Source organism: Sparus aurata, chromosome 12, assembly GCF_900880675.1.
Source record: "Sparus aurata chromosome 12, fSpaAur1.1, whole genome shotgun sequence".
Classification (NCBI taxonomy): domain Eukaryota; kingdom Metazoa; phylum Chordata; class Actinopteri; order Spariformes; family Sparidae; genus Sparus; species Sparus aurata.
Window position 1 is genome coordinate 20,192,195 of NC_044198.1, and position 19,535 is coordinate 20,211,729.

A 19,535-nucleotide genomic window follows, 5' to 3' on the forward strand; every position below is an offset into this window, starting at 1 on the left:
TTTGATGGAGACTCCACAAAGTGACTTGATCTTTAGATGTACTTTTATTCAGCAACTCCTCCTCAACATCGTCACCAACCAGCGTTATTATTGTTCAAGATCATTTTTATGACTCAGTGTCAACATGAGATGGCAGATTCCTATTTCTTTTTTTTTTTTTTTTTTTTTACAGACAACAGTGCGCATTTCTGTTTTTCAAGTACTTTCATTGTAAGACGTAATTTAAACGAAAAACAACAAAATTGAGGAACGAATGATTATTAATCACAACTTTCAAACCTCTCATGTTAACTTTAACTCAAGCTGATCAAAGGGTTAATAATGTTAATATTGTCAGTCAGCCGCACTTCTCACACGTCGAGTGGGAATCGAACGAATGGGGGAAAAAAAAAAACAAGGAAGCATATCAACGTCATCTTTCTTCTCTGATGCACTCAACATGCAATATTACATTTTTTTCTTATAAATGTAAGGATGATGGTAAAAACAACATACTATTAGGAGCATGCTAATAAAGTGTTACAACATAAAAACACCAAAGAGCTTTTACAGATGAACAGAGCAGAAAAGGATAATTAATTCATGCCGGAAAACATGTTTCAGGTTAATAAACTCTAGCATCCTCATCTAAGAACGATAAGATGAAACCTGGTGACATTTGAGGATCATTCTATAAAGCAAATATTCAATAAATTGTGGCACAAAATGCTCAAAAGAAAGGGGCCTTATGTCCATCATGGTTTTGGCCCAAAGCGCATCTACAGACTCTAAAACTTTGCAGGTTGTAGGCTCAGTGTCACAAGGAAATGTATATATTCAGTCTACTTTGAACGGGTCCCATCGAACCTCAGAAATATTACGCAAAATCGGTTTACCACACAAAAATATACTGTAGTATACCTGTGTACATGTTACAGTACTGAGTTTCACATTATTGTCATGCAGGAGCATAGTGAGTTTTTGCCATATTGAAGTAAAAATCAGCCCTTATAAAGAAGAGTCGAGAGGGGGCTGCTCATGCTTTCATCTACGGCATCTACAACAGTAGGTTATGTGTGATAGAAAATATACTTCTTAAGGCAAATATCTTCAGCAGTAAGTACTTCATATTGCCATCGGGGAGGCAAAATAATCTAATAACAAAAAGGTTGATTAAGAAAAAGACATATCAATAAGCTAACTTTAAATAATGTTCTTCAAAGGCAATACAAAGGCATGTATCAATCTGGGAAAAGAGAGGGGGAAAACCTTCTCATTGATTTGCCGTTTAGCAGCGTCAACACGTCTGTTAGTGTTTAAAGGACATTTGTTCGCTTTGCTGATACTGTCTCCTGTTGCATAATTCAGGAGTGGTTGGTGTCAGTGGTCGAGTACCTCGCCGTCAGGACAGTGACGCAAAAAGAAACCATACACCACTGCCGTCGCTGCAGACACGGCTCAAAGAATATTTCGCAAACCGTCATCGCCTCATTCCTCAAAGCAACTGATACAGAAATGACCTGTGATCTGAGGGCGACGGATTCTAAAGTCATGCTAACGTCACGTCTGCTACCACATTGGTTGGTCGACATTAACATCAATTAAATCGCCGATTAAGCTTTTATCAATTTCTTTCTTGTGCTAGTAAAATGACTCCCTGTTTAAATGAAATCCACTGATTCCTAGAGGGACTTCTAGAACGTCTACTGTATTTTTGTTACATTTATTTTTGCCAAATTCAACCTCTCCCCTCAGAAAGAGCTTAGTCCAGTAATGGGGATTTAGTTTTGTTTGTTCCATCTGTCCAGTCAAAGCAACAGCAGGATGAAGAGGTAGAGTGGGAGGAGGAGGTTGTCTATTTGGGAGGTGTAGGCTTCCAGCATGGCCACCAGAGTGATGGAGCCAACAATCCACGAGTAGGTGGAGTTCAGATTGATGCTCCCATCAAAGATGAGAAACATGGCGACGGCGATGATCTGTGCGAACACAGATGTTGCTGTCCCCTCCATGGTTTTCTTCGTGCCGGGCCAGCGGATCTCCCCCATGGTGCTGCCGAACACAGAGGCCACGGTGTCTCCAACCCCAACGGCCAGCACACCCGCATATGGCACCAGGCCGCCTGCACCAGGAAGTATCCCCTTGGGGGCGCAGGGACTGGGGAACAGCCATATGGGCAGAGACATGCCCAGCAGCAGGTAGACGTGAGTGAGAATGAGAGGCCCAGAGTCCCGCTCATCCAGGAACAAGGTGAGCACCTGCCTGAGCAGCTGACCCAGCGGCTTGATCCGGAAGTAGCGCGAGTACTCCAGGAACAAGAAAACCGCCAAGCAACCAACGGATGCAACGTGAAGCAGCTGCCGGTCGTATATCAGCCCCGGAACGTACGTGGCCACTACAATCAGATGGAAGTACTTCCTGACAACAGTGGAGGCCTGGTGCTTCTTGGAGCCTGACTGACGCTGGTAGTTCTGGTGTAACACAACACAAGTGGCCACGACAGCCAGGAACACCCAGTACCCCAGCAGACAGAGTCTCCTGTCATTTAACGTGACAAAGTCCAGCAGCCACATGATGGGGTGCCGGCCGATGAACAACGAGAGCCACGGCATCAGGATTCCCAGGCCTAAAACGGCTGTCATCATGTGAAAGAAGAGTGATGACACCCAGGTCTCCGACTCCATGAAGCAGAAGAGCAGGGCGAAGAAGACACCCAGCAGCAGCGACCCCACCACTACAACTGGCAGGAAATAGTTCACTGGATCACCTTTGACCTCTGCCAGGTTCAGGGAGCGCTTGATGAGCTGGTTGACGATGAAACTGATTCCACCGACAATGAGGAGCGCCTCTCCAGGTGTGAAGCAGCGTGGCAGCAGGTAAAGCACAATCAGGCTGAGATAAACGAAGATCAACAGCACCTCTAAGACCTCAATGACCTCAGACACCGTCAGCGTCTGTTTGGTCGTGTAGAGAATCGCGCTGCCAGCCATGCCTGCGATCACGCAAGTGTTGGTGGGTACGGGCCTCGTGATGCCCAGCGCAATCAGGGAGAGAAACAGAGCCAGCATCATGCCTGTGATGGTGACCACCATGGAGAAGCGCTCAAAGTAGACGTTCCCTGAGGCCAAGCACTTTTCTCTCAGCACCAGGCCCAGCAAAGGCATCACCATGGAGGCCGGGACGATGCCGCTGTTTGCTGAGGGACGGAACTGGAACACGGCGCCCCCCGACCTGATCAGACGGTCCCATTTGTGCTGTACGTAGAAAGCCTGGATGAAGAGGGCTATGCTGCACCAGGAGTGCTGGTTCCACAGCGCCATGTGGACACACAGCACCACAGCCAAAACTACAGAGGACTCCACGTACACTGGATTGATCTGCATGACTGCAGGGTGGAGGCTCACAGGGAGGGAGGAAGGGTTTGATCTGAACAGATGGTCTGCAACAAAGAAGGCCTTCTTCTGTCAGTTCCTCTCTCTGGCACACTTCATCGTTTGGCAGGCATTTTTCTCTTGCTAAGGATATCTAGAAATAAAGAGGGGGGAAATCAAATCAGTAAAGTTAACATATAAAAAAAAACACACCATAAAATACCATAATGAGCTGAGTTGTTGTGAGACTGGGTGCACTGAGTTCATGAGTCATATTAGCTAATATTAACAGTGAACCTTGCTCGTGCTTTATCTGCTGTCTGTCGTGAACTATGGCCACACTGAACATTCACCTAGTCTCTGTGAAATCAACACAGCTCTCTTAGCACGTGAATGAGAGCCCAGGAGAAATGCATGCTCTTTCTACATCGGCTGCAACCGTTTGTTCCTATGTTGGTTAGAAGATGGGACTGTCTTGTAATGAGCTAAATCAGCCGTGGAGGTTTTTACACATGACCATCACATCTGACGAAGATGGCAAACAGAAGTCACCTCTCACATCCGTGCTAATAGAGCCGAGTGGGGGCCAGCTGTGCAAGCCAAGGATGCTGCAACCTCGGGCAGCATCAAGCTAACGACAGAAAATACAGCTGACTCCACCGAGTTAGCATAACGGCAGAGGAGCAAACTGCTGGCAGAATGGAAATGAAACCAGGAACAAAGACATGCGTACGTACCACATTAGTGCAGTGTTATCTGGACGAAGGTGTGCTGTGATATGAACGGGTGCCGTCCTTTTTTTTGGCAGATTCCTTTCCTTTGTCAGCTGTCCCGTTCCTCACACCCAGTTGGAAGGGGCCATATTTGACAGCTGGGTCACGTGGTACAGCCGTAAAAAAAAAAAAAAATCTCTTAAAGGCGTGGTTTTTAATTTCTTTTTAAACGTTATGCTTGAATGTTGATTTTGTGAGCCTAAGACAGCGCGTACTGAATATGCAACTTAAGAAAAAAAAAAAAAAGCTACGCCCTTATTTACATTATAGTAAAGTTTGATCTTAAACATGAACCGACCGTTGTAGCATAGCATAAATGAAAATACAATCATGCCAGGTTAAATATGTATGGAAAAAGGAATACGTTATGCTTAATTATGCTTTAATTTTTGTTTATACGACGGTTTAAGAAACATTTTTTGACTGAATATAGAAATAAAACGATAATTACTTCACTCCACAAGATGGCGGTCGTCTTATGATAAACAAGACGGCGGCGACGAAGAAGAAGAACGGGCCTACGACGGTAATGACGACGCAGCGCAACTACCAATCACAGGGCAGGAACGAAGATGGCGGAATCGGAGATGAGCGTCAGGTAGGCAGATAGCAACAAACTTTAGTTAACGTCCACCTCATTTAAATAGTTTTTAGAAGTGTTCATCAGTGAGTATACATTTCTAGAAAGCGTGGCTGTTTATTAAGTTCGTATTTAGTCTTATCTGCAGAAACGTTTATGTTTGACAGTGTGTCTTTCAAGCTGTTAGCACCACGCTAACCTAGCTTAGCAACTGCTAACAGTTGAACATTTGAATGGCTTAACAGCAACGCGGTGTGTCAGCCGCATGTCAACAACAGCATGTTGACTTCTGAACTATACATCTGGTTAATAAAATAACATAGTGCTTACGTTTCTCGTTGATATGCCTATGTGCCATGCTTGGTCGCTTCAAAAAATACAATAGTTAGTTGGGACAAAGTAGCAGAGGCTAACGCTAGTGTTTTGGCACAGGCAGGACAATGACTTAGTACGTTAGCTCAGATGATTTGAATGGGAAATATCACCTCTCGCATTTGCACAGTATGAAAATACACCCACCTGCTGCCAATGAAACTACCCAGTCTTCAGCTTGTTAATACATCGAATAATCCGTATTTCTCAGTCAGTTAATATGAACTGACAATTGATGTGTATAGAAAATTGAGTGAGGTATAACATTATAAAATAGTCAACCAGCTCTCTGTATTAGTGTTTACAAAAATTGTTTCACAGCTGTTGTGTGGAAAAAAGACTTTACTATACATGTGCATTTTAATGTCTACATATGGTTGTTTGTTACATTTTGTGTATGCTTAGAACGTGTTTATAGAAATGATCACCAATCAAAAATGTTTCTCCTTGCAGATTTTCAGACTGGTTGTACTGGAGTGCCCTATGTTTTCATTTAGGTGCACCCAGTAATGCATTTTGAATTAAATTACAGGCTCACCAGTGAAAATGTTAATTTGCAATTGACAGATTTTTGGCTGCATATTCAACCAAAATCCCGGAGCCCTGCCCTGGCTTATATAGCTAAATATTAGGGAGATTAAAAGAATAGCTACCGTCGTGTTAATGGTACGAAAAATGAGGGTTATATCATTTCAGTGTATGTTGATATGTTGCCCACCCTAATCGGCCTAGAACCTGTTCGATGAAAAAGTACTTTCATATCCAGATGAACCGACTACTGACTGCTTCCTCCCCGTGTTTTATACATCAATAAATATGATTACTTAGCTAAAATTCCACTGTTTGTCTCTTAGGAGCTGCCGAGAACTATGGACTATACTGCTAGGAAGATCTGCATTGCGAGAACCGGTATGTCTTCTTGTCTTCTTGAAACATTTCTTTTATTTTTTTACATAACATAACTTACTGAAATGAAATGGAGCTGAAATGACATTTTGAAGTTTGAATTAGAATTTAGGTTAGGTTAGGATCATTTGGTTGTACCAAAATCACAGAAATATATTCGCTGTCCACTGATGGTATATTAGTATTAGACAAAATCACACTAGCCGGAATGGCATGATGATTTTCTTTCTTCTTATTGTGAAACCTTTGATGGGCACAGGCACAGATAGAGGCAGAACTTGACAGACACTGGGACAGACTGCATCAAGGACTCACTTACTACAAGCCACCCAGGTATGTCACAGTTTGATCCTATCATCAAATGTACTATTATTCATTACAACCAAAAGGGTAATTGTCAGAATCACTTTTTCTAGCTCATTGTCTGCTGGGAAAGTGAAGGACAACAAAGACGTAGCACAGCCGTTGAAGGATTTTGGTCTGAGGATCAGTAAACTATTGGTAAGAGTTAGACTTGAATTCATGGGTTCATTTGGTGTTGCCTTTCATGATTTGATCATGAGTTAATGCTTTGATAATCTTACAGGGTCTTGATGAGCAGCAGAGTGTGCAGCTTTTACAGTGCTACCTACAGGAGGACTACAGAGGAACCCGTGATTCGTTAAAGGTCACTGATTTTTTTTTTCATAGCCAAGATGAAATTTGTGTCTGAAATCTTGGTGCACTTTTGCAGCACACAAAAAAAGCACCTGCCACGTGCAGTTTTTACAGAAAAATTATAGTATTGAGAAATGTTTACCCAGTTTTGTTCTGTCATGACTTGGATTAAGGTCCCCTTTTTGCATGAGGATAAAAAGACTCAAAGATTGTTAGAAAATATTGTTAAAAATATTCAGCTGGTGTCTTAACTGCGTCTTTCATGCAGGTTGTTTTCAAGGATGAGCGACAAAGCCAGGCATTGCTGCTGAAGGTCAGTACAGAGATCTGCAGCTGAAGAGTTGCACTTGATTCAGTTCAGTTTCAGTAATTAATCCAAGAAGTATGACCGACTGCCTGACTGTGTATTCACAGATTGCTGACTATTACTACGATGAGCGTATGTGTCTGCTCAGATGTGTCCTACTCTTGCTGACGTACTTTCAGGATGAACGACATCCATACAGGGTGAGAAGCGGCTGGATTTGGGTCACATCAGAAAAATAAAAAGAACACTGTTCTTTTTCTTACTTTCTTACGTTTTTCTTACTTCTGTCACATAACACTGGGTCTGTTGGTTTTTCTCCAGGCTGAGTACAGTAACTGTGTAAATAAACTGGAGAAGGACCTGGTGAGCAACTACCAGTCACAGTTTGAGAAGCTCTTCAAAGCAGAAGCACCAACATGGGAAACTCATGGAAACCTCATGGTGATAATTTGATTTGCTTCAAATTTTGTTATTACAGTCTACAATTACCTCGATTATATGTAATTACTACTCACATTTGTCCTTTTGACTTGAAGTTCAGAATTGACAGTGATATTTGTCAAATAACTAAAATGATGTTTTATTTATTTATTTGTTTTTAATAGACGGAGAGGCAGGTGTCACTATGGTTCCTCCAGTGTCTGAGGGAACAGTCGCTGCTGCTGGAGATCATCTTTCTGTATTACGCCTACTTTGAGATGAGCCCATCCGACCTGCTCAGCTTCACCAAAATGTTCAAAGAACAAGGCTTCGGTTTGCGGCAGACCAACAGACACTTGGTAGACAAGAGCATGGACGCATTGGTTGACCGCATCGGGTAAGAGAACCTCATAGCATTAAAACGATATATCTTCCTCCGGGAAGTGTAAACCAAAATAGCTCTGACTCATCACAGTACGCTCATAAGACCTCTGAATCTGTCCTGTGGTGTCATTTGGCCTATATGTTGTGGGGTGGGGCCTCCATGGATCTGACTTTTTTTCCGGCACATCCCACAGATGCTTGGGCTGATTGGGATCTGGGGAATTCTTAGTATTATGATATCAAGTGCATTCTTTAGTATTTCATTCCTTGTATAGTATTTCATGTCTTGTATGTTTATCTGGCCTGCAGATATTTGAGCTCTCTCATCCTGGTTGAGGGAATGGACATAGACTTCCTGCACAAGTGTGCCCTGGAAGACCGAACGGAACAACATCAGTTCTCCAGTGCTCCTGATGTCGTCAAGGTTTGACCAGAGTCTGTGCATACGATGTAATGCAACTGTAGAGCATAATACTGTCAAAAATCCAAACAATGGGCTAAATTTGACCTAAAGCTTTTCGGGAAAAAATTTGAATTTCAAAAGAGAGTGGCTATTATAAGTGACTTAATGTTTATTAATGACCTCATTAAATCCCTAGTTTAACGTTACAGAAATTACAGAAAATTATTTCTGAAACTGTATTTCTTCTGTTTCTTTCAGGAGATGGATCAGCTACTGCTGACATTTGGTGATATCCCTCATCACGGACCTGTGCTGCTGGCCTGGGTCCTGTTGAGACACACTCTGCGACCAGAAGAGACCAGCCCTGTGATCAGGAGGATAGGCAACACCGCCCTACAGCTGGGGGTGTTCAAGTACATTTCTACTATGCTGAAAGGTCTTGGAGTCTCAGGGAATAATGTAAGAGAACAGAGACACACACAGATGCAACAGTCTCTTTAATGCATGCTGTTTTGTCTCAGCTAATACAGTAAAAATGTTTAACAGTGCCATCTACGATGCCTTAAACTGCTTAAATTTCTGGGTAGAACTACATCAAGTGAAGGAAGTCCATTCACAAGGTCTTAATCCACACTTGAATCAAAGGCCAGACAGCCATGGATTTTGTTGTCAGGATTCCGCGTGCTTCTGGTTTTCTTTACCAGGTAGTTAAATTTAATCACATGGGGCCTCAGACATAAACTAGTCTCTAATGAGAGGCCTAGAATGAACACCACTTGGCAGTAAGATAGCATGCTGCACAGGATTAGTTTATAGTCAGAATCTGAGCTGATTCAAATTTCTGGTTTCATAGTCATGTCCCTCAAGCTGTGGTTCATACCTGCAGCGCAGCCAGACATTGAAGTGAGAATATCTACATCGTCACTGACAATTAGAATGCCTTTATTGTCATTCAAATTCTAAAACTCGTCAAATTTTCAGCAAAAACTCTTTCTTTTTCTGATAAAATATGTGACACAGTATCACAAACAGTATGCTGTATGTAATGTCTATGCTCAGATATGTATTTGTATTGTTAAACTACATTAAATTTGACCACTCTTTGACTCTTTCCCTCCAGTGCACAGCAAGCACAGCAAAGATGTGTATCTACGGCCTCCTCTCGTTTGTCATCACTTCTTTTGAAGAGGAAAGCTTACAGGTATAAACCGCCCGTGTGTATATAAATGTTACGTTTATTGTTCCTCAGTCACATTGATATTTGTAACCTATGTTAATATCTTGCTATCATATTGCATGTGACAGACTGACGGTGTGGCGACACAGTGCTCCCATCTGATAGATGCTGCCTGTGAGGTCCTCTCTGCTCCCAATCTGGCTGAAGTCTTTTGGGAAATGGTGAGAAAACAAAGATGAGAGTGCATCAGAGATAACTTTAGATAAAAACAAAAAATGTAGACAGTTGAAACATTTTGTCGATTTTTCTTTTTTTTTTTTGGTAAATCCAGAAACCGAACATGGGATTGGGAATGATCCTAGACAGTGCAGTCGGAATGTTTCCTCATAAGATTGGACCACTGTTGCAGCTTCTAACTGCACTTCTATCAAACAAGTCAACCGTTAAAAAGGTAGATTAAACACATGCTCAGACATGTATATTTTATATGCTCTGCTTTGCCTGATGTAAATTGTTTAATGTTTTTTTCCCTGGCAGGTGTACAACTTTTTGGATAAGATGTCCTTCTATACCCAAGTTTACAAACATAAACCAAATGATATCATCTCCAAGGATGATGAGACACTTTGGAGGAGACAAACACCAAAACTCCTCTACCCTCTTGGTTAGTTTGTTTGGTTGTTACACTGAGATTTGAATGAAGTTATAGATTTAGTGAGCCCAAAAAACATCTGGTAATATTAGGCATAATTATATAAGATTTGAGATTTTTCATGAAGTACCTCCACTCTAACATTTCGTCTCAATAATCAGGCTCAGGGCAGACTAACCTCTGGATGCCGCAGGGAGTGTTGGGCCAGGTGATGATTGGAGGCGAGCAAGGCTACGTGGTTCGATGGGAGCACTCCTACAGCTCCTGGACTCTCTTCACCTGTGAGGTGGAGATGCTGCTCCACGTGGTTTCGACTGCAGGTACACAGCTGTTTGTATATTCGTTCTTACAAGCAGATGGTTAAACCCTTTAAACCTGCGTAATTCTTACATGTTGCACCTTTAGAACCACTATTCTTCAATTGTGGTGAGCTCCCCCTAGTGGTATATGAAGAAATCCATGAAATTTTTCTAAATGAAACAAGATAATTTGAAAATACTTATTACTGTCAAAGGGCTGCGGAATTCACGATTAACATGCTTAAACTGAAACATTTTTTAATATAAGACATATTAACCTTATCTAGCAAATCTTTTTCATTATCTCATCTAAATGAATTTTCTTTTAAGCCAAATTTATTTGTCTGCTTTTTGCTTTTCCTTCTTCCAGATGTTTTAGCTCACTGTGCACGTGTGAAGCCCATCCTTGATCTGGTCCATAAGATCATCAGCACAGACTGGACTGTGTCAGATTGTCTGTTGCCTCTCACTTCACGCATCTACATGTTACTGCAGAGGTAAACTAACTTTAGGGAGGCATACCCATCAAACACGAAAGTGAATTTAAAAGAGTCGTGACTGTAAACAAGTGATTCATTTTTGTTATAATCTGTGTGTTTTACTGTGTGTTAGGTTAACATCAGTCATCAATCCTCCAGTGGACGTCATCGCCTCCTGCGTGAACTGCCTCTCTGTACTGGCAGCAAGGATGCCTGGGAAGGTTGGTATGCTCAGTACTTGTTGTGTGAACAGAAAGTAAAATCAAAGCTTTGGAGTCACAGTTTGGACATCCTCCAAACACAGTTCTTATATATGTTTTTTTTTTTTTTTTCTCTACATTCAGGTGTGGTCCAGTCTGCACCACACAGGCTTCCTCCCCTTTGCCTCCAACCCTTTGACCAACATGGCTCAGTGTGTGAGGTAATTTTAAAAGCTCAGAGTGTGTGCTGCCTAATGTTTACTTTGTCTGGCATATATCAGACTTTTATTTCTGGCTGAATATAAAGTATTAAACACAACTCTTTTTTTGTTCTAGTGCTGAAGGGATGAAGGCAGGTAACTATGGCAACCTGTTGGTCCAGATTGAGCAGCCAAGGGGGGAGTACGCTGTGACCATCGCCTTCCTTCGTCTCATTACAACTCTGGTCAAGGTAGTAACAGTTTTTACCAAATTAAATGTAAACAGCTGCTAAACGTTGGGATTTTTAAACAAAATTAATTTATAAATGTGTTGTCTCGCTGCTATAATGTACATCTTATCTCTCTTCTTCTCTCCCTGTTGGTAAATGTCAGGGTCAGCTTGGCAGCACTCAGAACAAAGGCCTGATCCCCTGTGTGTTGCTGGTGTTGAAGGAGATGCTTCCCACATACCATAAGTGGCGTTACAACACCTACGGAGTCAGGGAGAGGATAGGTAAGGGCACATGTTTGACATGACAGTGGTTGCAAGTTTCTTTCTTTCAGAATGAAAATGGATGTAAAAACTGAATGAACATTTTTTTTAATGTTGCTGTAGGTTGTCTTATTTTGGAGCTGATCCATGCCATCCTCAATCTGAGTCCAGAGGGAGAGGATCAGGGCAGGTACGTCTGTTTTAAACTATGTTTCATGTAAATTCAGTCAGATCTTTCTAAAACAGGCTGGTAGGAGCGATAATAATGAACATAACCATTTCTGTAATTTGCATAGATAGAATTTCAGTGAAAAAGAGTAAATTACTGCACACTTTCACCTAGGCATTGATATTTATTTTAAATTTTAAAAAATGACAACATACTTTTTTATTTATATGATAGTAAACTAAGTGCAGTGTTATAACTTTTGCACTGTTGGACAAGTCAAAGATCTTAATGTCTCAACTTTCCATTGACCAAACGATTTATAAATAATGAGAACGACTGTTGGCTGCTACCCTGATTTTGCTGTTGATTTATTTTCTAAAGTTGATTTATTCTTTTCTTCCTCACTGCAGCACCCCCACCCTGCAGTCTCTGTGCATCTACAGCCTGGCAAACACTGAGGCTGGACAGGCAGTTGTCAATATTATGGGAGTTGGAGTTGACACCATCGACGTAGTCCTGGCTGCACAGCCAAGCAGGTAAACGGACCGTGTTCCATATTTTGTCATTGACAGAAAATTGTGTTGTCATGTTTTGAAATTCAGTCGTTATACCTTCTTGTATTTTCTCTCTGTTTTCCAGCTGTGGCTCTGAGGGTCCCGGTCAAATCCTGATCCAGACTGTCAAACTGGCCTTCTCTGTCACCAACAACGTCATCCGCCTGAAGCCGCCATCTGAAGTGGTGTCCCCTCTCGAGCAGGCCCTGACCCAACATGGTGGCCATGGCAACAATCTCATCGTTGTTCTGGCCAAATATATTTACCACAAACATGATCCAGCGCTGCCTCGCCTGGCAATCCAGCTGCTCAAAAGGCTGGCCACAGTAAGGACTAGTTAACTTGGGACTTGGGGCCAGTTTTTAATTTCACTACGGGTTTTCATTTAGAGAGAATATGGAATACGTACAGTATATGTTTGCTTTTGTTTTGTACAGGAAGTATTGATGTTGACCTCATGTTTTATCTGTAGGTGGCTCCCATGTCAGTCTACGCTTGCCTTGGTAATGACGCAGCAGCCATCCGTGATGCGTTCCTCACCCGGCTGCAGAGCAAGACGGAAGACATGAGGATCAAGGTCATGATCCTTGAGTTCCTCACTGTTGCTGTGGAAACCCAGCCAGGCCTCATTGAGCTTTTCCTAAACCTGGAAGTCAAGGATGGCAAAGAAGGGTCAAAGGTATGTGTGGTGATACAAAGAAGTATATTAATTTTACTTTGAGTAGTGCTGTATCTGGATTCTGAAAATATCTATGTGTACTTTGTTTTAACCTGAAGGAGTTTCTGCTTGGTGAGTGGAGCTGTCTTCATGTGGTGTTGGACCTGATTGACTCCAAACAGCAGGGGAAGTATTGGTGTCCTCCGCTGCTCCACCGAGCAGCCCTGGCCTTCCTCCTCGCCCTCTGGCAGGACCGCAGAGACAGTGCCATCTCTGTCTTACGTAAAAAGTAAGCACATTTTATCTCAATTTGTTGTGGAAAAGTATGTGAAACTTGGTGAAAGTCTGAATGATTGAGTGTGATGAATAAATTGCTGCTTGCTTTTTTCCACAGAGAACGGTTTTGGGAGAATTTGACAACACCTCTCTTTGGAACACTCACCCCACCTTCAGATACCACAGAGGTATTTTGCTCTTTTTCACACAGCTACAATGATTTCATGTGAAATTGGATGTCAAATATTTCAACTCGAGCATTTCTTTCCCTCAGCCATGTGTTTTGGAGACTTGTGCTTTTGTCATGAAAATCATCGGCCTGGAAATCTACTATGTTGTTAGGTAATCCCGGAATCCCTGATGTAATAAAAATGTGTCGTATTTGTCACTTTAATTTACATACAACTGCTCATATCTCAAATATTATATTTAATGTGTCTGCGTTGTTACAGTGGTTCCTTGGAGCAGTCACTGAAGGATGGGCTTCAGAAGTTTTCCAATGCACGACGATATGAGTACTGGTCCCAGTATGTGAAGTCTCTCGTGTGCCACATCGTGGAGATGGAGGAGGAAGGCATCTGTTACTTCCCTGAGACCCAGATGTTGATCTCTGCATGGAGGATGCTGCTGATTCTTTCCACTAGCCACGTACGTTACAGCAAACCCAGGCCTGGTTAGAGTGTTGTCAGTGTGCAAGAAAGGATGCGGGGTATACTTGATCAGAACTAGTTGTTAAGATGGGTGGAAAGCTGGTCAACGATTTGTTGTTAATATTGAAAAGTGACCGAAATAGACTCATCTCCTATTGTGGCTTGAATTAGGTCTGAATGATTGATTGTTGGTTTTTGAGGGTATAGAAATATTTGGACACTCTTATCTCGCTCTGGAAAGGTGGGGGGGAAGTGGGTTTTTGAAGCTTCTCTACCAACTGTCAAGCAGTTCTGATGGAGTATACATGAAAGCCCTGTTAAGCCTACCTCAAACGAATATTTCAGCATTTGGAAAGTAAACTTGTTTTCTTGCCGAATGTTTGAAGAGAAGAATGATACCGCTTGTCCTGGCTTGGTCCTTTTTAAAGTCTTTCATCCTTTGAAACAGGGGTCCACTTCATGACTCACACGTTAAACAGTCCAAATCGCAACACTGCAGTCACTGATTCTGTTGCCTTCTATCTGGTTGATTTATTCTTGCTTTAAACAAAATAAAACCATTCCTGTATCCAATGTGAGAGAACAAGTTACAACATGGTACCAGTGCCCAGTTCTACACGTTTGCTTAAGACTCAGTCCCACCCCATCTGTCAGTCACAGCTGATTAATTACATAACTTCGAGCTATATTCATAAGTCAAAAGAAAAGATCTCTGTCATCTTAAAAAATTAGCGTTGTATCTTTTAAGTCACATGAGAAAATTCACTGGTGTTTTTGCACAAAACCTCAATTGCAGATGGACCATATCAAAAAAATTATATATTTTGTGTTTTCAGTCCGATGTGATGCAGGTAACAGATGATTCAACCAAACTGAAGCTCTTCATGGACGTCCTGGATGGGACCAAAGCTGCTGTAAGTCATCATGGCATCACATTTGTCTGGTATTTCTCTGAACTTTACTGCTGTTTTACTTACAAACTCTTTCTGTCTCTCTCAGCTGACTACACCCATGTCCGTGCCTTGTCTTCGTCTTGGATCCATGATGGCCACTCTACTACTCGTCCTCCTCAAACAGTGGAAAAGGTGTGTATTCATGCTTTTGACAGCTTTGACAGTTTCCAGGTTTTAAGTCTCAGCCAACAGTGCATACCTTTATCGCAAATAGACCCTGTCACTGTTCCCTTCTGTCTCCAGTGTGGTAGCAACAGCCCCCGACATCCTGTCTCCCCTCTCCCTGATCCTGGAGAGTGTCCTGCAAGCTGACCAGCAGATGATGGAGAGGACCAAAGCCAAAATCTTGTCTGCGCTCATTTCTGTGCTACAGATTCAGGGACTCAACGGTAAGAGACCTGTGTGTCTTCTGTCATCTGTGTTTTTATCTAATCTTGCAGTTTGTAGTTCAAGGGGTTTATCAATTGATTTCTCTGTAAATTAGGAGGAGACATTTCCCAGCTGCCCCAGCTGTTGTTGTCTGTGTGCGAGACGGTGAAAGACGAGGCCCTGGCGCTCATTGACAATACTCGTCACATGAGCCAGGCGGCAGACACGGCTGACGACGAGGACAGCATGGAGACAGATTCTCCCCGCGGCCCACAAAAAGACCAAAGAGATGGGGTAGGCCACAGATTGGCAAATAGATATTTAAAATGTAGTGAATAATTATGTGACAGAGCGCACTCAACAGTGTAAACCCACCATGATTTTAGCCTCTTCTTCATTATCCCAGGTGTGCGTCTTGGCTCTGCATTTAGCGAAGGAGCTGTGTCGGACCGATGAGGACGGTGAGCACTGGGTGTCAGTGATGAGGAGGGTTCCAGTCCTCCCCTCGGTGCTCAGCGCTGTTGAGCTCAGCCTGCGATCCAAACACAACCTCTACTTCACTGAAGCTGCACTTCACCTGCTGCTCACACTGGCCCGCACGCCGCAGGTACACAACACATGAACACACTTTTCCACTGTGAAGTTTAAGGTATAGTGTTAGTCTATCTCTAAATATTTCTGACTTCCTTAACCAGTCTTTGGCGCTCAGGCCAAAGTCCATTTGCTCTGTCTGTAGAAATTAAAAAAACATTTAAAAAAAAAAATAAAATTGCAATTATACCATAACCACTAAAGATGTCACACATTGAGGTTGTCTTCATTTGTCCTCCAGGGGGCAGCAGCTGTTGCTGGAGCAGGAGTCATCCAGACCATCTGCCTCCCTCTCCTGAGTGTCTATGAGGGGTCTTCAAATGGAGCATCACAGGTAATAAAAAATTGCGCTGACAGTGTTTTCTGTAAAAGCATTGCTTAATGACTCGGACAAAACGCTGCATTAACATGATATAATAACACAGTATCTGTCTTTGAACAGAGTTTCTCCCGGAAGTCCCAGGACTCCGCCTGCTGGCCGGGAGTTTACCGCCTCTGCATGTCTTTAATGGAGAGTCTACTCAAAACTCTGCGCTACAACTTCATCAACGAAGCCCTGGACTTTGTTGGAGTACATCAAGAGCGCATACTGCAGGTATGACTGTGATGGCATGGAAGTTGGACAGGGATTCAATACTGGGGCTCAACTTAAATGTTATAACTGCATTTCAGTGTTGTATGCTGATAATGTGGATGTTTTTTTATGTTGATGATAATAATAATCCAAATCTTCATCTTATATTTTCTGTCCCGTTCAGTGTCTGAATGCAGTGCGCACAGTGCAGAGCCTGGCCTGTTTAGACGAGGCCGATCACACGGTCGGTTTCCTGCTGCAGCTCTCGAGCTTCTGTAAGGAGTGGCAGTTTCATCTTCCCAAACTGCTCCGAGATGTTCAGGCAAGTCCAGAGAAGAGCCAAACAACAGTCAAGATCACACATCAGCTTCAACAGAGCAGTTTCAGTTCAGCATTCAGTTATTTAATATTTATCTGTCTGTGCAGGTGAACCTGTGTTATCTGTGCCAGACCTGCACGTATCTGCTTCACAGCAAGAAGATGCTTCATCACTACCTCCAGGTCAGGAACAAGGACTTTTTTTTTTTTTATATGATTTGATAATGACAGTAGTATCATTAGTCTTCTCAAATGAACTTGGCTGCCACAAGAAATGAAGTAAAAAAGAGCTCCAAGATGTGTTTTTATTCAGATAAATAACAAATGTATGTTTGTTTTCTGTTTTCTTTAGGCTAAAAACGGTGAGGCGTTGCCACCTGGTCCTCTCCCCAGGACGCAGCGGCCTCCTCAAACCCCGTCTAAAGAGGCAGCAGGAGGCGGGGAGAGAGAGGAAGCTGAGCAGAAGGCCCTGCTGGCTGTGCAGTGCAGTCTTCTGAAGATCCTCAGTAAAACCCTGGCAACACTGCAACACTTCACTCCAGACTGCTGCCAGATACTCCTGGACCAGGTCAGCCTGCTTAAACAAGAAAAACTTCCACTTCCACTGATATTTATGCTAAGACATGAACACAAAAACATGAAGGAGAATTTAAAATATGCTGTCTGTGTCTCTGCTTGTGTGTCAGAGTATGGACTTGGCAGAGTATCGAACCTTGTTTGTGCTCAGCTTCACAACTCCGGCGTTTGACCCTGATGTGGCTCCTTCGTTTGGAACCCTGCTGGCCACCATCAACGTGGCCCTGAGCATGTTGAGCGAGGTAGATTTTTAATGTAATCATATAACTTCAGCTGCAGTCGGCCTACAGTAGATCCCTGATTGTTTTGTCCTCTCTTGTTGACAGATGGAGAAGAAGAAGGAACCAGTTTCTTTGAGCATAGTTTCACTGGCCTCATCAGAGGAGATTCAAGCTCTGAAGTGAGAAAATTCCCCTCCTTACAGTCTTTATGCTAAGCTAAGCTAGCCGGCTGTTGGCTGTAGCTACATACAGAGAGATGAATTTATTTGATTAATTTTTTTCTGCAGGTCGTTGCTGATGTTCACCATGGAGAACTGTTTCTACGTGCTGATCTCTCAGGCTGTCCGGTGTCTCAAAGATCCCTCCATCCTACCTCGAGACAAACAGAGGCTCAAACAGGAGCTCAGCTCTGAACTGGTGAGACGTCGCGCCTTCTCTATGCTTTCAAATGATGAATTTAGTGACATCCAGTTTTTCTTACTGACAACAATAAATTTATCCTGCTAACATGTAAAACCTGTGTCAGAGCTTGGATACCCTCCTTGGCGAGGTTCGGACAAGTATTTAGAAATGATGTACAGCTTCGGTCACGCCAATTAACACTGTGTTTTTAAGTTCATTTTGGTGAAAATGTAGTGCAAAAATAACCTTCTGTTTTCATTGAGGCTATATGTCCTGTGAAGTGCAGGGGTTTGTTATTTACCTAACGGCGCTTGAATGCAGCATTAAGGCTATTTGTTACTTTCAGAATGTCTACTCTTACCACCTGTGTAGATAAAGCCTGTTATATATTATTCCTCTATAACATTCACATAACTACATTGTTGTCTAAAAAACACTAAAAACTATAGTGCATGGCTATTTTAGGACATTTCTGTGCTTGGTTAAACTATATTTAACATATAAACGCCCAGGGGACCTTATTTCAGGAAAAATATTTAGTGTTTCACAGTGAGAGATTTATTATTATTTTGCAAAATTAGCTTTCAAATTAACAAACATCTGTAAATCATGGTGTCTCTCATCCCTGACTAATGTACACATTTCCACACAGGACCTCGGCTCTTTTTATACGAGGAATATGAATAATGCAAGTCTTACCGTTTATAAAGCACTGAATATATATATACTGATTCTGTCTTTCTTTCCCCTACAGAGTACTCTTCTCTCAAGCCTCTCCCGACACTTCCGCAGAGGCTCCCCATCGTCTCCGGCTAGTGGCATCCTCCCCTCCACCCAGTCCAAACCTCCCACACCTGGCTCCAAGGCGAGCCACGAAGGTCAAGAGCCGTTCATCCAGCTCGTCCAGGCGTTTGTCAGACTCGTACAAAGATAGATGTACATGGATCCCAAACACTTACTGTCATTTTACAAAGCCAACATTGTTTTTGTACCTCAGAAAAAAAAAACCCAACTTTCTGGTGTTATGCCTCATTATGTACAGTTATTGCAGTAGTTAAAATAGCACAAATCTGTGATCTGCAGTGAGTTTATTCAATGTTTGGAGCCATTTCATTTTGCCAAAACTGCTGTTTATGACAAAATTTGACATGACCACAACCAAAGTGTTGACGCCAATAAGAAGCTGCCTGATTGTCCAAACGAACATGTATAATGAAGAGATCTTGGTGCTACTAAACATCAGTCATTGACTGTGGTTTAACTTTCCAAGACCTAGTTTTATAGGTCACTTTGATGAAACTTAAGGACCAGACACGTTTCAAGTGCTACTTAAGAAAAATTAGACCTTTCAAATTTAATCCTATGTACAATGACTTAATGTAGTAGAACAGCTCGCTCTGTAAAGCAGCACTATACTTTTTCTAACTCTCTTCATTTTAAATCTTGATCTGAACTTTGCTATTTTCCTATCTCTGCTTAAAGGTGGCTGCCAAGATTTGTACTAAAAAAAAAATGTATATGCTAATAAAGGGACTTTTGTACCACAGTGGAGTTTCAGTCAATGTTTTTTCTTTA

General features: G+C 42.3%; 2 protein-coding genes across 2 annotated transcripts; one reads left to right on the forward strand and one right to left on the reverse strand.

Moving 5' to 3' along the window:
• Positions 1-25: 25 nt before the first annotated feature.
• Positions 26-4,243, reverse strand: dolk (dolichol kinase). Its single transcript, XM_030435445.1, has 2 exons — positions 4,085-4,243; positions 26-3,501 (listed from the first exon to the last, which is right to left on the reverse strand). Exon 2 carries the CDS (start codon positions 3,357-3,359, stop codon positions 1,788-1,790), a length of 1,572 nt encoding a protein of 523 aa, XP_030291305.1. The 5' UTR covers positions 3,360-3,501; positions 4,085-4,243; the 3' UTR covers positions 26-1,787.
• A 341-nt stretch (positions 4,244-4,584) lies between these two features.
• On the forward strand, positions 4,585-19,506 carry nup188 (nucleoporin 188). Its single transcript, XM_030435444.1, has 43 exons — positions 4,585-4,718; positions 5,927-5,981; positions 6,238-6,311; positions 6,395-6,479; positions 6,565-6,645; positions 6,904-6,948; positions 7,050-7,142; positions 7,264-7,383; positions 7,548-7,759; positions 8,056-8,170; positions 8,408-8,608; positions 9,270-9,350; positions 9,455-9,547; positions 9,658-9,777; positions 9,864-9,990; positions 10,140-10,298; positions 10,648-10,774; positions 10,890-10,977; positions 11,101-11,177; positions 11,293-11,407; positions 11,550-11,670; positions 11,773-11,839; positions 12,229-12,354; positions 12,458-12,698; positions 12,845-13,051; positions 13,150-13,319; positions 13,425-13,494; positions 13,581-13,648; positions 13,759-13,954; positions 14,793-14,870; positions 14,956-15,041; positions 15,153-15,298; positions 15,394-15,572; positions 15,685-15,885; positions 16,111-16,203; positions 16,312-16,464; positions 16,628-16,765; positions 16,870-16,944; positions 17,114-17,329; positions 17,448-17,579; positions 17,664-17,737; positions 17,846-17,975; positions 18,715-19,506. The coding sequence occupies exons 1-43, from the start codon at positions 4,693-4,695 to the stop codon at positions 18,892-18,894; spliced, it is 5,241 nt and encodes a 1,746-aa protein (XP_030291304.1). The 5' UTR covers positions 4,585-4,692; the 3' UTR covers positions 18,895-19,506.
• Positions 19,507-19,535: the final 29 nt, after the last annotated feature.

Excerpts from the sequence above, each read along its gene's own strand:
- nup188 (XM_030435444.1), top strand. The coding sequence starts at position 4,693 with ATGGCGGAATCGGAGATGAGCGTCAG. Across the intron at positions 9,778-9,863 it reads ACAAGTCAACCGTTAAAAAG|GTGTACAACTTTTTGGATAA; the intron begins GTAGATTAAACA and ends TTTCCCTGGCAG. Across the intron at positions 17,976-18,714 it reads AGGAGCTCAGCTCTGAACTG|AGTACTCTTCTCTCAAGCCT; the intron begins GTGAGACGTCGC and ends TTTCCCCTACAG.
- dolk (XM_030435445.1), bottom strand. The coding sequence starts at position 3,359 with ATGCAGATCAATCCAGTGTACGTGGAGTCCTCTGTAGTTTTGGCTGTG.